The 17,209-nt window shown below is 38.1% G+C and overlaps 1 protein-coding gene across 2 annotated transcripts in view; it reads right to left on the reverse strand.

Moving 5' to 3' along the window:
- Positions 1 to 17,209, reverse strand: part of COG6 (component of oligomeric golgi complex 6) — an 89,284-nt gene that overhangs the window by 15,918 nt on the left and 56,157 nt on the right. Inside the window, exon 19 of one of the 2 annotated variants that reach the window (XM_069467301.1) lies at positions 15,572 to 16,937. The exons of the other annotated variant lie outside the window; for it this stretch is intronic. Coding sequence (XP_069323402.1) covers positions 16,790 to 16,937 — 148 coding nt within the window. The 3' untranslated portion in view covers positions 15,572 to 16,789. Of the gene's footprint in view, positions 1 to 15,571; positions 16,938 to 17,209 lie in introns of those variants that run through there. 2 annotated transcript variants of the gene reach the window in all.

The following is a 17,209-nucleotide window of genomic DNA, read 5'->3' on the forward strand; positions in this document are numbered from 1 at the left end:
TGGGCATCGGAAATTTGTTGAATAGGTAAACAAAATAGTGACTCTTACAGGCAGAGGGTGGGATAAAGGCCCACAAGCAATTTTGATAACTGTAAGATCATATACGCTTTTCAGTTATTTTATGCAATCAAGCTCTCAGGTTATTATTTTCGGGGGATGCTCAGAATAATTTGGCATGGTGGGTAAACTGTGTATTTGTAGTATCTTCCTTGGGCAAGTAAGAAAGGACCAGTGGGGTTAAAGGTGCTCCACACCAAGGAAGCAGGCAAAATGAGGGGTGAAATCCTGACTGTCCTCCTGCAGGGGACTGTCCTCCTGGGCCAATGCACTTCCTTGACTCTGTGCTCCTGGTCCAGTCACAAGCTCGCTGTGATGACAAGTGACTGGACGGAGCAGCAGGGAGGGGCTCACTGGGAGCCCTGGGGAGAAGCTGACACACACACCCTCACTCTAAGTCCACCCAGGTGCCTCTGGGACAAACACACCTGGCTAATCTTGTCCAATGTGGAGACAGTGGACAAAGCAGGGCTTGGAAATCTTATAGTATGACTTGAGTGGAGCAAATGCCTCTCAGTACCTGCAGGAAACAAGCCAGAAAGATGGCTGGGGCTGTTACCTGCGGAGCGATATGCAGAAGACAGGCCCTGCAACCAGTGGCTCTGCCCATCAGCCTTGTGTGGAATGACCCTGAGCCGGGCAGGCTTTCTCCCTGCTGGTGTGTGGGGGTGGCGGGCACCTGTGTCTGCCTGGATTGATCTCTTGCTACGTACAACTCGAGGAGCAGCTAATGCGTGAGCCCCAGAGAATGCAGAAGTTTTTGTAATGAAAGTGAACACTAAAAAGACAATGAATATTATCAAGTGAGGTCTTGTAGAAACAAGAAGAGAAGGCAATGAGGCAGTGGGAGCTCTTTTGAAAAAAATCCTCTCAGCAATAAAGAGTGCAGTATCTACACGCTTCAGTTGTTACTACACTTTTCAGTAATTAAAACTTGATTGGGAGAAATGAAAGCCCATGATCTTAAGCCCTTTTAATTTCAAATAAGCCTTTTGCAATTAATTCTTGAACCATTCCTCTTAAAGTAAATTTGACAGTGAACTTTGTTCTGTATTCTGACTAATGGCTACAGCCACCTCTGGAGACACGAATGGGTTTCTTTTTCTTTTTAATATAATCAAATGGATTAAATTAAATGGCATTGAAAGGAAAAGTAAATAAACACATACTATGGAGCATAATACAGTACGGCAGGGTGAGGCAGTGGAAAAAAAATATTGAATCCAGTGACAGAAGCCTGGGCTTTAGTCAAGCTTCTGTCATGTAAGACAAATCACTTAATTGTCTCCAACTCTGTTTTGTTATCTGTAAAAATGAGACTAGAAATAACATGAAAATTTGAGGGCCTCAGTGGGGAGGCTAATGAGAAGCCATACATGCATGTGCTTTGTGAAAGCCCCGTGCGAATGTTGGCTGCTCTTGGCATCACCGTTGGCTGTCTCTAAAGACAGCTCCCTCAATGTGAGGGGGCCTGGGGGTGGCATGTGCTGTCTCATGGAGTGCTGAGGGCAATGGCGTTCCACTGAAGCCCAAAGAGGAAACCCAACTAACATCTACAAGACAACAGCAGGAGTAGTAGGTGTTAATTAGGTAAATTACCAAATTGCCATCTGTGATACAAACCAGAAAATATTTTTACCTTCTGATATTGATCTCTAATTATCTTTGCAGGACAGATTTAAATTGTGAACAGTACTAAGTAGCAAACATCCTAAACAACAGCACAAGGACTTTAGATTAACTATGCTTGATAATGTTAAGGCACTAGGCTATTGGAGGCTGCTGTATTTTCACAAGGCAAGGAGTCCACCAACATGACCACTAGATAGATGTTAGGTACTTGTTTTAGTCAGTTTGGGCTGCTATAACAAAATATCTTAGACTAGGTCATTTATAAACAACAGAAATTTACTGCTCACAGTTCTAGGGACTGGGAAGTCCAAGATCATGGCATCAGCAGGTTCAGGATCTGTTGAGGGCTTGTTCTCTGCTTCAAAGACAGCACATTCTAGCTGTTCCTTGCATGGCAGAAGGGGAGGACAATCTCTCTCAAACTTCTTTTATAAGGGCACGATCTCCTTCATGAGGGAACCACCCTCATGACCTAATCAGCTACCAAAGCCACCCCCACCCTGCCCCCCAAATAATATCACCTGAAGAGTTGGGTTTCAATATTTGAACTTGGGGGGGACATAAACATTCAGACCATAGTAGCAGTGTATTCAAACATTTCCCTCCTCTCTTAGTTCTGGTTTTAACACAAAATAATCAATGCTAATAGTTATTGGACACTATTGTGTGTTTGGCACTGTGCTAGATTATTTGGCTTCGCATAGATTATTTTAATTCTCACGATAAACCTATGCCTTACTGCAATTGATAATCCCCACTTTGCAGATGTAAAAACTGAGACTTAGAAAGAGTGGCTAATTCTTCCAAGGTTCCATAGCCAACAGCTAGAATTCATATCCAAAAACTGCTCTTAACCATTGGACAAAGAACACTGTGGGAATCTGGAAAATTGAAAAAGATACTGCCTGGCTGAAGGGAGTATAAGTTGGTTCAATCACCTTGGAAGACAATTTGGTACTCTTTTATAATCTTGAACATTCTCATGCTCTATAGCCTAGAAATTCCACTCCCAGGTAGAGAAATTCTCATGCATTTACCCAAGTATGTGTACACGGGAATGTTATGGAAGCATTGTTCATAATTCAAAAGAAACAAATTGGTGCTGTGAAAGGAGAATGTGTATACACTGTTGGTGGGAATTTAAACTAGTACAACCTCTATGGAAAACAGTATGGAGATTCCTCAAGGAACTAAAAGTAGACCTACTGTTACTCAAAGAACTAAAAGTAGACCTCGAAAAACTAAAAGTAGATCCAGCAATCCCACTACTAGCTATCCACCCAAAGAAAAAGAAGTCATTATATCAAAAAGACCTGTACTCGAAGGTTTATTGCAGCATAATTTACAATTGCAAAGATACGGAATCAACCAAAGTGCCCATCAACTGATGTATGGGTAAAGAAAATATAGTGTATATATATCATGGAGTACTACTCAGCCATAAAAAGGAATGAAATAATGTCTTTTGCAGCAACTTGGATGGAACTGGAGACCGTTATCCTAAGTGAAGTATCTCAGGAATGGAAAAACAAACATTACATGTTCCCACTTATAAGTGAGAGCTAAAGGATGGGTATATATGGTTATAAAGTGGTGTAATGGACACTGGAAACCAAGAAGTGGGGAGGGTGAGAGGAGATAAGGGATAAACAATTACCTATCAGGTACAATGCACACTCTTTTGGTGATGGATACACTAAAAGCCCTGACTTGAGCATTATGTAATTCATCCATGTAGCAAAAAACACTTCTACCCCTAAATCTATTGAAATTAAAAAAACAAAAATAAATAAAAAACAAACAAACACACAAAACACCCTAGAAAAGCTCAAAAATGCATTTGGCCGGTGTAAGGCTGGTGGCGGGCACCCCTCCCCTCCCTAATGGAAAAAGAAGAAGCCCACGAGACCTGCCAAGGACAATGCCTGCAAGGCCCAGCTAAGTTAAAGGACGACCACACCTGGATGGTTACCCTGATAAGAGTCTCGGTTCCTGGAGTCCACACATACCACCGGCCCCTCCTATTTTTCAATACCCGTCCTAAAACTGCAAGGGACAATTCCTTGCTCTCCCCACCATAAATCTTCCTGCCAAAGAAACCCCTACCCCCAGCCCTAAAAGCATATATAAACCCACTCAGACTTCTGGGCGATGTGACTTTTCGGGTCTCCCTCTCTCTCTCTCCCAGGACCCGAAAATCTCGCCCGGGTCTCTCTCTTGGGACTCCTTACCCTCACCCAGGAGTGCCCCAATAAAGCCTCTTTACTTATCCCTTTCAACTCTGCTCATCTTTCTTTCTCTGGTGCCGGCCAATCCAAAAAAGCCTTACATTTGGTGCCGAAACCCGGGAAGGTACTTTGACTTTTGGCTGCGCTGCCCCCCCTGTGGACTCCTTTCTTAAAACCTTACAGCGGGAAGATGAATAACTTGTCACACAGTAGAATATCATACAGCAGTAAAGATGAATGAACCACAACTCTATGTAGTTGCAGCAATGATTCTTTAACATTGCACTAAATGGAGAAGAAAGTTACAGAAGGCAACTTACAGAAGGGTATCACCTTAATAAACAAAACTAAAAAAAAAATGTATAGGGATACATATATATGTGATCAAAGTTAAAATATCACATGAAAGGAAAAGACAAAATTCAAGCAGAATGGCTCCCTCTAGGCTATGCAGGGGGCATGTAATACATACACACATGTAGATGCAAAAGTATGGAGGGTATTCTAGTTATTAAGTTGGGTGGTGACGTCCATGGGTGCCCACTTCGTAATGCTTTGTGGCTAATATATAAATCAGATACATTATTTCGAAAGAAGCAGATATCACATAATTAAAACTTTTTTTTAAAGTTACCACTGAGACCTAACTGCAAATATAGGATGGGCGCATCAGGGGCCTCCCCCTCCCACTCCCACTCGTACCCCCAGGAGCCTAAAGCCTAGATGACTAAAAAGAAAAAAACATCAGACAAAGGTGCATGGCTATGATTACCCAAGTTTGTTTTTCTGGCCCCTCCAAGCTGGAGGACTACCTGGAGCTCTGGGGCCTGGATAAACAATCCTGCCAGTAGAGCAAAGCAGATGAGAAAGATCCAGGCCACCCACACAGCAATCAAGAGCTCCACTGGGTGGGCCAGGAAATTGCAATTGTCCCTGCCCTGTGGCAGCACTAAGCCACCTGTGGAGCAGCAGCAGGGGCAGGAGGGGTGTCAGTGTTCAAGGCCCAGCTGCCCCCAGCTGCCCCCAGGGGCCAGCAGGTAAGTGCCAGTGAGATAGCAACACCAGGGCGCCCCAGCTGAGGCAATTTAAGAGAGCGCATAATTGCACATAATAGAGTTAAAATATAATTGCCTCATTAAAATGGGTTACTAAATCTCATTGTGCGTGAGTGTGAAGGAGATAGACAGACGTGTGTTAAATTGCAAGAAAAAAAAAAGGTGCATAAATGAATGTGAGTGTATGGGATCCGAGAGTGCCTGGCAGTGCTACCTACACAGAAGGAGACCTTGGTTTCTAAAGGGTGGCATGTCGAACGCCCAGCTCACGTCTGCTCTCACGGGATGATGGCTCACAGTTGAGACTGACTAAATGGAACCAAGTTTCATCTTCCGCCAGGAGGTCTCCATTTTGGAAGCCAGAGATCTAGTTTAGGGAAAACCTTCCCTATCCCTTTTCTATCTCCAGAGTTCACCCTGGCATTGCTACCCAAGCAAGCTGTAAAATTGGGACTTTTCATGCCTGGTAGCCTTCATGGCAGAATTCAGAGCCGGAGTTGGGGCTGTTTGCCTGTGTAACGGGAAATCTAAGAATCAGAGCGTGACTATGGGGCGAAATACTTCCAATTAGCAGTAAAAGTCCTTGCTACTCTGTAAGGGAGTCCATACAAGTAACATCTTCCTCCAGTCCCCCCAAATTTGCACACAACCAGGCTCTGGTTAGATTCAGCAAATGCTTTCCCCATTAGCGTGCATGCGTGTACACACACACACACACACACACACACAGAACACTTCGCTTTCCAACAGGTGGTGCACCAACTTCAATGCTTCTTGCTACTGCCACCTCCATTTGCATCCTGAAAATCATCAATGCCCCCTACAAGCACTCCTGAAAGGAGAAAAATCTCAGCTACCCACCTCCTTTGGAACATTTTAAAGAAAAACCAGTGATTTCTGACAATAACCCAGAGCCCTCATTACCCCAAGAGCCACAGGTGGTCATGCCTCACTTTGTTATCAATTTTCTAACATGAGCACAATCTGGCAATTAGCACAACTTAGTCCGGAAGAAGGAAAGTTAATTTTTGTCTCAAAACCCTCACACATTAAAATGTCAAGACTAATGAGTTATTTTCTTTTCAGTATTAGAAAACAGATAAACATTAACAATCTGGTGTCAGCGAGTGTCACTAACAAGACCCCAAACATGCAGAGTGCTTAATGTAGGCACAGCTTAGGCAAGGAGACGGAGGAAGGAAAGAGGTGAGGAAGGGGAGAAAGAAGAGCTGCATAGCTCAGCCCTAGTCCGTGCACAGACACTGATCATGCCCCATTGCCCTTTGAAACAAGAAACGTCAAGTCAACAGGGGAGATGTAAGACTTCACCCTCACCAGCCTCCATGACTCATCCGTGCTGGTAAGCCCCTGACTTCAAATGCAGATTTTCACTTATATGGACAGATTTGTTTCTACGCATGATTAAACACTCTGTTGATTCCTCAGATAAGTTCAGAAGTGCAAAAAAGGAGGAGGATAAGCTTTTTAATTACAAGCAATTCAGCCTGGCAAATAGAACTCTCAACCTGTCCAAGTCCTGGACTTCCAGCCCTCGCCAAGATCCCCATCTGCTTCTTCCGTGGGAGCCTGGGGAGGGGGTGCTGATTCAAGTTCCCACAGAAAGAATTAGAAAATCTTGGACCAAATGCTCAGCTCTAACAAATAAAGAGCCTCAGTTCTGGAGAAAAGTCAAATTTTAAGATATTCCACTGCTCTGGTTTTGGGGTGGGGGGTGGGGGGGAGCGGTGTGGGATGGGGAAATGGCAGAACCAGATTTTCAGCTCATCTTGATGAAATTTTGCAGTTACAAAGGCCACTCTTGTTCCCCCAGGTTTTTCTGGGTGCAGGCCAGGGGTGCCTGGATGTCCATAGCCCCCTGAGTGGCTCCCGCTACCCCACCCGCATGCCCACTTTCCTTGAGTGCCAGGAGGCTCCAAAAGCCTCTGAATGGAGGCCCCTGAGATGTTATGAAACAGGCATTGGCAGCCCTTTCCTTTCAAGCTGCCAAGCTGGAGAAGGGTTGGTGGGGGGTGGAGGCACAGGGAAGGTGAATGTAATGTGTCAGCCGGGTGTCATGACTCAACTTGTAAGGTGTCCCCGACTGTGCACCTACTGCTCAAGTGGCAGGCAGATGGAGGGCAGATGGGCAAGAAGGGTGGAGACAAAGGCAGTGCTGGGGAGAATGTCTAGAAGCCAGAAGTGGCCGGGTGGCAACTGCTGAGTCTCAGCCAGGCTGGCACGGCGATCAGGAAGCCTGGAGTGCCACCCTCTGGTAAGTGAGCCAAGGGTTGGTTGCTAAATCCTGTAACAGAACCCTCCCTACAGGCACTTGGCATTTGAGCCTTAATGGTTTTGGCACTTAGCCTAATTGCTCAGAATATGTGCTCGCTTAGAGAGTAATTCCTTCATCACACTCAGTGAGGATCTGCACACAGCACAGAAGCTGTGATATTTTTATTCCAATAATTCCTCTGCCGACCACCAAAATTCAATGACAACTTCTTTGGGGCTATTGGGTATAAACCAAACTCAAGAGTTTTACACTAAGTTGAGGCTCCAGATTATGGAGACCTTTAAAAACAGCAGAATTTCTACCAAGCAAAAAAATTGCTTTCTTATTTTGTTCAAGAAGCCATCTAGAAGGAAAGTTGCAACATCTATTCAGAAAAAAGGGTCCACATTTTATCTCAGAAAACTGAAAGCTGGAAATCAATGTGACATACTTGCTTATACTCGTTAATGTGATTAAGTACCATAACTCACTTTGAGATATAGTCATTTTGGTAAGTAAAATCAGATTATTTCTGGTATATAAGACACCAAGATCTTTTAGAGATTAAAGCCATATGCTGTTGATAGTATTAAAAAATCAGTCAGAGGCAACAGAATCCAAGCCCCCCAATCCAGGGTTTGGGAAAGAAGGATAAGAGAACAATATGAATGGTACCTCAATATGCTGTGAGAATTTAGCTTAGTTGACCATGGAGTCAAAGCAATGGGAGCTGCCAGCAGTTCATATATCAGTGATTGGCTTAACTGGTAAGTTCACAGTTTCTTTTTATAAATGGGAACAGGAGACAGAGAGACATCAGAGGGTACTGCAGAAGGAAAGGTACCCTCATTGATTATTCTTTTGAAGAAACATATTGATAGCCTCACTCCCTTGCTAAAAACTCGCAAAAATACAAGTAGCATACTTTTAAGTAACTCACAGTTCAAAGAAGAAATCTTATAAATAGAATTTAAATATCTAGAAATAGCCTTAAAATATATAAAGCATCCAGTGTTTGTTTTCATGGGTCCTAAAAAAAAAGAACCCCCAAAACACATATAAAGCAAAACCTGACAAAACTAAAAAGAAATATAGACAAATCCACAGTCATATTTAAAATGTTTAACAAGTATCTGTCAGTAGCTGATATATTATGCAGATTAAAAATCAGAAGGGCTACAGATGATTGGAACAAGATTAACAAAATGTATCTTCTCACCATATGCAGAACACTGTACCCAATAAATATAGAAAACACATCATTTCTAAGTCTAAAGAGAACAATTTACCACAATAGACCATATGTTGGATCACAAAGCAAGTATGAATAAATATAAAAGGATATATAGACATATTTTTCTGGTTACAGTGGAATTAAGCTTGAAATCAGTAATACAAAGGTAACTAGGAAACAGGCACATGTTTGGAAATATACTTCTAAATAATCTATGGGTCAAATACAAAAATCACAATGGAAATTAATAAATACTTTGAAGTAAAAGATAAGGAACATATGACATATACAAACTTATGGATATAGCTAAACCTGTGAAATATGAACACATTAAATGAATATATTATAACAGAAAACAGTCTAAAAATCAATGATACAAGCTTCCACTTCAAGAAAGGAGAAAATAGGTTCTTTGAAAAGACTAATTAAAATCTATAATTCTTAGCAAGACTAACCAAGAAAGAAAAAAGAAGGAAAACACAAATTACCAATACCAGGTCCACAGACATTAAAAATATAAGAGGATAGTAAGGAGAACATTATGACAAAAAATTTAGATGAAATAGACATATACCTTGAATAACAAACTTTACCAAAACTGACACAAGAAGAAATAGAACATCTGAATAGTCATACATCTATTTTAAAAATTGAATCTTTAAAACCTTCCCGCAAAGACATATCCAAGTCTAGTTGGCTTCACTTGGAATTCTTCTAAACATACAAGGAAGAAGTAAAAACAATGTTACACAAACTTCCAGACAACAGAAAAGGAGAATATATACACCAATTTTTTTATGAGGCCAGTATTATCCTGCTACCAAAACCTGACAAGGACATTAAAAGAAAATAAAATTACAAAGCAACCTTTCTTATGTCAAAGAAACAAAAATCCTAAATAAAATATTACCATATCAAACAAAAAGATATAAAAAAAGAATAGTGTATTATGATCATTGGGTTTATTCTAGAAATGCAAGGTTGTTTTGACATTTTGAATTCCCTACATTATGCAAATAAAAGGGGAATGTATATGGTTATCTACATAGATATAGAAAAAAATTTGATAAAATTAAATACTCATTCATAATTTAAAATAATCCTAACATACCAGAAACAGAAGGGAATTTTCTTAATTTAATAAAGCCTATCTATAAAATACCTACCTAGTGGTAGGTTCTTACATTTAAGTCTTTAATTCATCTTGAGTTGCTTTTTATATATGGTGAGAGATAGGGGTTTAGTTTCCTTTTCTCCATATGGATATCCAGTTTTTAATTGCTGCATATAGAAATTAATTCAGTTTTTATATACAGCAACAAATAAAATGTAATTAAAAATAAATGCCATTTACACTATTAATAATAACTATAACTTTCTTAGGAATAAACATACTGAAGTTTTCTTAGATATATATGGAGAAAATTATAAAATTTTTTTGAAAGACATTAAAACTATCCTAGCTGAATAGGGAAAATATAACATGCTATGATTTGGATTATTCAGTATCATAAAGATATCAGTTCTCCCCAAATTGATATATAGATGCAAAGTAATCCCAACCATATTCCCCATAGCTGTTGGAGAAATATAAGTTGATTCTCTATTAAACTGAGAAATAAAAGTTGCTATTTGTGCAGCAGCAAAAAGCCAAGAATGGCTAAGGCACTCTAAATGAAGAAAATAAAATGGAGCACTGTGTCCCATATTTCAAGAGTTAATATAAAGCTATAAAAATTAAAACATTGGTTATTGGTGCAGGAATAAACCTATCAAAAATGCAGTAAAAATCCATAAATTTGTCCACATATATGAAAATTTTATTTATGATAGAAATGGCACTAGCCTCACCCCGCCATCATCACACAGAAAGAAGGAAGTGATACTAATTCTGCACCATCCCCAGAGACCTGAGTTTACCAAGAGCAACACCAGGGCTAATGATTTATCACTTGCAAAGACAGTCTTTTGACATATCATAAGAGTGTGTTTGCACATTTTTTGGTTAATGCAAATGCTATTAATGTTTGTTATTATATGATTAATTATTTAACCTGTTAATACTCAGTGGATAAGTAATTTTCTTTTTTATAAGATTCAGCATAGAGAAAGGGTACCTTGATGTGGTGTTTTTGTTATTTTCTTTTTTAGCAGCACATTTTTGGATTTTTAATGTTTGTCTTGCTTATGTCTTTGTTTATGAAAGAAATTAATACAGTTTTAAGCAAGAAAAATTCCTGGTGTGTAATTAAATACATATTGCAACTACATGGAATACTAATCAAATCTTTGGGTTCCTTTTTAAGACTTGGCTTCAAAAGCAAATGCATTTTTCTATTTCAGTTCAATCCTCATTAGTATTTTATATTCCACTGGAGGTCTGGCTAGCAAAACAGCAGCCAGCTCTTACCTGCAGATTAGGCTCCTGTATAGATGATATACCTAGAAAGACTCATAGCATCTCAACACAGGAGACCCAACTTTTGACTGGCTTGCCCTCTTGTTTCTTGTCATTTTGCTTTTAGTAGGTGACAACTGATGTTTACTCCAGTGGTATTTCAGATCTTGACATTGATGAAAACAAAGAGAATATTCAAGTAAATTAATTTGCTGGTGGCAAAGCTATAAACTTTGAAAATCCTGGACTGGCTTAGACTTTCACTGTTTTAAATATGCAATAAGAAAATATTTTGTTAAAGAATGCTATATCCCCTCAAAACAAACAAATATTTCATATGACTACTTTTGGCTCTACCAAAAATATTCCCCAACTCAGCTCATTTTCGTAAGCTTAGTACCGTTTATTTTTTATTTATTGAATTATCCGTGCTAGAAAGTTTTTATTTTTAACATTTCCTGGCATTAATATTAATTGGATTTGATAGACTAGCATGCTGTGATTAATATGAATATCATATTTATTTCTCAGCTAATTTATAGTAACTTTATATTTGGACCTATAAAAATACATAATTATATCATCTATCTCCAAAAGCACATTCTCTGTGAGGAGAAATAAATATGTATTTTCAAGATGATAGATAATTTTGCTTAAATACAATTATAGCCCAAAAGTAACCATACATAGGCCTATTTATAGTATTACATAAACAGCATATTTAGCTAAATAGGAAAAATTAACTGATCTTCTGCAAGTATTCAATATTATTATGTGACTCTGAATTTTATTTATATATTTATTGTAAAGTCTAAAGTCTATACAAAATGAAAACTGATAAATATTCCAAGATTGGACAATTACGTATCAGTGTTATTGCCAGGTTCAAGAAAAATATGTCTCACCTTCTGATTTTCAAAGAGGCTGACGGTGGTATCTTTAAATCACAACATCACAATAGGATCTCAAAATCTAAATTTAAGACATATAAACTGGCCAATTATTTTTTTGTAATTTATATTTATTCAGATAAAATTTATATAACTTAAAATTTGTCATCTTAAAAAGAGTAAAATTCAGTGGTCTTTAGTATATTCAGTGTTATGCAACCATTGTCACTATCTAATTCCAGGACAGTTTCATCACCCCAAAAAGTACCTTTTAGCAGTCACTCCTCACTCTTGATTCCCTCTTCTCCCTATACCCTGGAAACTGCTAATGTACTTCACATCTTTATGGATTCGCCTATTCTGGACATTTCATACAAATGGAGTCAAACTATATGTTGCCTTTCGTGTTTGGCTTCTAATTAGTATGTTTTCAAAATTTATCCATGTTGTAGCATGTATCAGTACTTCATTCCTTTTTATGAATGAATAGTATTTCGTTGTATGAATATATCACATTTTGTTTATCCATTCACTAGTTGATGGATACTTAGGTCGTTTCTACTTTTTTGGCTATTATAAATGCTGTTATCAACATTCGTGTAAAAGTTTTGTGTAGACATCGGTTTTCAATTCTCTTGTGTATATGCCTAGGCATGCTAAGTCATATGGTAACGCTATTAAGCTTTTTGAGGAACTGTTAAATTGTTTTCCACATCAGCTACACAACTTTATATTCCCACCAGCAATGTATGAGGGTTCCAATTTCTCCCTATCATACCAACTTGTTATTGTCCTTTTAAAATTATTAATATTATAGCCATCCTAGTATGTGCAAAGCAATATGTCATTGTGATTTTGATGTGCATTTCCCTAATGACTAATGATGTTGAATATCTTTTCATGTGCTTATTAGCCATTTCTATAGTTTCTTAGGAGAAATACCTATTCAAATCCCTTTGCAGATTTTAAAATTCAGTTGTCATTTTATTGTTGAGTTGTAAGAGTTATATTCTGGATACACAGCTGACCTTTGAATAACATAGTGTTGCACTGCTCGAGTCCACTTACAACTGAATTTTTTTCAACCAAACGTGGACCAAAAGTATAGTATTTGAGGTATGCAAAACTTGAGTATGGAGGGCTAACTTCTTGTATACATGTTGGTTCTGCAGTCACTGAGTATGCATTCATTTTGGTATGTACAGGAGGGTCCTGGAACCAATGCCCTATGTATACCAAGGGACCACTGTGTGTATGTGTGTGTGTGTATGTGTGTGTGTGTGTGTGTGTGTAGTACATTTATTTCCTTACATATATTAAATTGACTTTGCATTGATGGGATAAATCCAGTTGATTGTAGCATATTATTCTTTAATATGTTGCTGGATTCTGTTTGCTAGGATTTTGTGAGGATTTTGCATAGATGTTCATAAGGGTTACTGGTCTGCAGTTTGTGATATCTTTTCTGACTTTGTTATACTAATAACAAACACTAGCCTCAAAGAATAAGGGTGTACTCCCTTCTTTCCTATTTTGGGGAAGAATTTGATAAGAATTGGCATTAATTCCTCTTTGAATGTCTTGGAGAATACACCAGTGAAGCCTTCTGGTCCTGGGCTTTTTAGTTCTTGGAAGGTTTTAGGTTACTAAATTCAATGATATTGCCATACGTCTACCCAGATTTTCTATTTCTTCTTGAGTTGCTTTTGATACTTTAGTATGTCATTTCATACTTTAGTATGATTTGTAATCATACTGAATTATTCTGTATTTAAAAATCATTAATTTTTCATTAGAGTATTCCATTACATGGACATATCTAAAGACATGAGCTAGTATTAGTCCAGATTGGGTAGGCTATGCTGAGGTAATAAACAACCCTAAGGGAACGACAAAAAGAGAAACAGAATTTCCAGGATCAAGCTCTAGAGTATGCCAACTTTTAGAAGTCATGTAGAGGCAAAAAAAGCCAGAAAAGAAGTTCAAAAATGGTTTGGCCAGTGAAATGGAAGGAAAATTAGGAGAAAGTGGTGCCACAGAAATATGAAAAAAAATAGTATTTCAAACAGAAGTGTATGGAATGTTACTGAGAGTTCAATAAAACAAGGACAAAGAAGAATCCATTGGATTTGACAACATACAGGACCTATGGGGACCTTATCAGGTTAGTTTTGGTATAATGGAGAGACTGAGGCCATACCGGAGACTGTAAAGACAAAATGGGAAATAAGGAAGTAGATGACAGCACATGTGAACAGCCATGAAAGGAAGCAGAGAAATGGCGAAGTTGGGATCTGAGAGATGGAGAGATTTTTACAATATTATGAATGCTACAATGTTGTGTATGCCATCAAGGATAGGCCAATTGTAAGGGATAGCCCAGAGAGAAAAGGCATTGAGAAGATGAGAGAATGGAAGTCAGAGAATAAAGGAAGGGAACAGCCTGTCACAGGAAGAGGGACAACATCTCCAATGAGAAAGGAAGGATGGAGAAGGTGTGTACAATGTTTGAGGGTAGGAAAATGAGGAAGACTAACCCAGCAGCTTCTATTCTCAGTGAATTATAAAAGACATTAACTAAGAGTGGGAGTGAAAAAGTCCTCTTGAAAAGTGGAAAGGGAGTTTGCCAAAGAGACAGAGTAGAAATACAAAGCAATATTGATTGCCTTAGTCCATTCGGGCTGCTATAGCAAAATACCACAAACTGGGTGGCATAAACAGAAATTTATTTCTCATACTTCTGAGGGCTGGCAAGACCAAGATCAAGGCACTGGAAAATTCAGTGTCTGATGAGGGCCCACTTCCTCACTGATTGATGGATGTCGTCTTCTCACTACAACCTCACATGGTGGAAAGGGCAAGGAATCTCTTGAGTCTCTTACATAAGGAAACTAATCTTATTCATGAGGGCTCCACCCCAACAACCTAATCACCTCCCAAAGGCCCTGCTTCCTAGTACCATCACCTTGGGAGTAAGGGTTTCAACATGTGAATTTGTGGTAAACAAATTTTCAGACTACAGCAGTGCCTATTTGAAGACTGTGATCATGAATTTAAAGTCAAGTCAATCAATCCACTGATGTGATTTTTTTCAGTTATCATTCACCTGCTCAAGTACAGGCATACAGAAAGAAAAGGAAAAGTTCAAACAGAGGAGGATTTTGCTAGGCAGACAAAAAGGGCTGACATGCATTATTTAGGTTATAATTAATACTTATGCCAAATCAATAGTTCAAAATGCAAACTATGAAGTATGTAGCAATCTAAGTGTTATGCTAATGGATTATTATTTATAATTTTCTATTTTGACTTTATTCTCAAGATCATATAATACTATATTTTGCCTGCTAGTCTTTCACTGGTTACTTCAGTTTTCCCCTATATTGTACTTCTTTTTCTATCAGTAGATTTAATAAAAACACATCAATGAGATATATAAAAATACTGCAATGATCACTACTCTAGAAATAGTTTAATATTTTATTTGCAAAAACTAAGTAAAAAGCAAAATACATTTTTCCCCCTAGAAAACAAAGGAATTCTCTAATGGTAAGGCATCAATCTTTTTTCACAGTAGAAATAAATTATGTAAAATTTAAGCTCTTGACTTATACTTTATTTTCTATCTTTTACATATCACATATATTCATTGAAGGAACAAAAACTAAAAATACAGATTTTTATGCCAAAACAGATAATATGTAATCAGTCTTGCTCCAAAGAATCACATTAGTTATAAACAATTATAAACTTCAGACAGATGAATAGGCCATGTTCTATAAATACTAATTTGTTATATATTACATAATCTACTACAAATATTAATTTTATGTTATTGTTTTTCAAAATCTTTCAAACTAGTCAATTTTTTCCCTCATACCTCAGTTTTCTCATTTATAATTTAGGAACTTATCCCTTTTTATAGATTTATCAGAAATTAAAATTTTTCTGCTAGTAAGAATTGTCCTTGAAATCTTGGTAACATAGTAAGGTCACATCAAGCACATAGAGATTTATTCTTTAAAAAAATACAGTGAGTTTGAATCTTCCTCATAGGTAAAGCTGCAAAGTCAGAGCCCAAATCGTACTTTGTCAGGAGCCACCACGGAGACAAGACACACTGCCAGCTACAACTCTTCCTCCGGCAGTGTTTCCTCCAGTTAGTAGATCATTGTTTCTTTGGGTTGAACACCAGATAAAATTTGTAGTTGGTTGGATTTGGGGTCCATGTTGTATGACAAAAACCTATTTTAAACACTGGACTTAGATGGAGCTCTGGCTGCCTGGATGCCTAAACTCATCCAAAGTGCTGAGCTCCCCCTGGAATTCCTTCCAGGGCACCCACAGAGTGGAATCCACCCTGCTTAAGTTACTTTTCTCCCTCTTTTTTTCCTTTTTTGCTTAGTGTATATTTAAAATCGCATAAAAATGTGTGTAGGCAATTATATACAGTGTGCTGGAACAAAAAAGAAAGGAGATTCACTGCTAAGTACACCAGCTGCATAATCTACTGCTCTTTTATAACAACTCTTTAAGGGCCATGACATAGGCCAGGTCCACAAAGCTACTAAGTACACCTATTTACATTAATGAGAAAGCAAATGAATCTTTAGGTACAGAGACATTTATTAGATCATATCCTCTTCTAATTATTCAGTTTAGACAAATTTTTTATATGCTGTTAATTTAGAACTACTCTTGTAAAAAAAAAAAAAAATCCCTCAAACCTTTCATACTACTTTTTGCTTTCAGAATAGAGGAGAAACCAGAGCTGGAGAGGCAGTGAGCAAAGCATAGAGCATCTCTGTATAGAGGGAAGATACAGAGCATCACTATCTCAGGTCGACATGTTACTTACTCCCATGTTATCGACACCAAAACGAATCATTGGGACCTATAATGTTACGATACAAAGAAAACTGGAACTATCACATTTCAAAGTAAAGATTAATGGACTAAAGAACAAAATAATGTACGGTGTTGTAGAGATGCGATGTTTTGCTAACACGATCCAGTAAGGTAATTAAGAGAGAAGTGTCTGCACTTGCTGCGGCGATCGGTGTAGGATGCTCTCTGGATCTTTGTATTCATTGACTGGATCCATCACAGCTGCATACACTTCACCATAGGCTCTGCAGACTAATTCCGTGGACTGTCTCACGATCTGCTCTCTATTGATAAACAAGCAAAATGTGAACACATCATCTGAAAAAATGTATTTACTAAGAATTGTAAAAACGCTTCATATTTGAATCAATATATTTCATTTTCATTATTGTATACACCATTTAAAAATCACTCCAACTACACAAGTTACTTATCTTGATTTGGGGATAAAACACATTTTTTATATTTATTATTTATTAAATTCTTCTTCATTACTATATAGGTTCCAGAGGAGAGGGACTGTGTTTTGTTTATATCCTCAAGGTTAGAACAGTGC

The sequence above is a fragment of the Eulemur rufifrons genome, chromosome 4 (genome assembly GCF_041146395.1).
Source record: "Eulemur rufifrons isolate Redbay chromosome 4, OSU_ERuf_1, whole genome shotgun sequence".
In the NCBI taxonomy this organism is placed as follows: domain Eukaryota; kingdom Metazoa; phylum Chordata; class Mammalia; order Primates; family Lemuridae; genus Eulemur; species Eulemur rufifrons.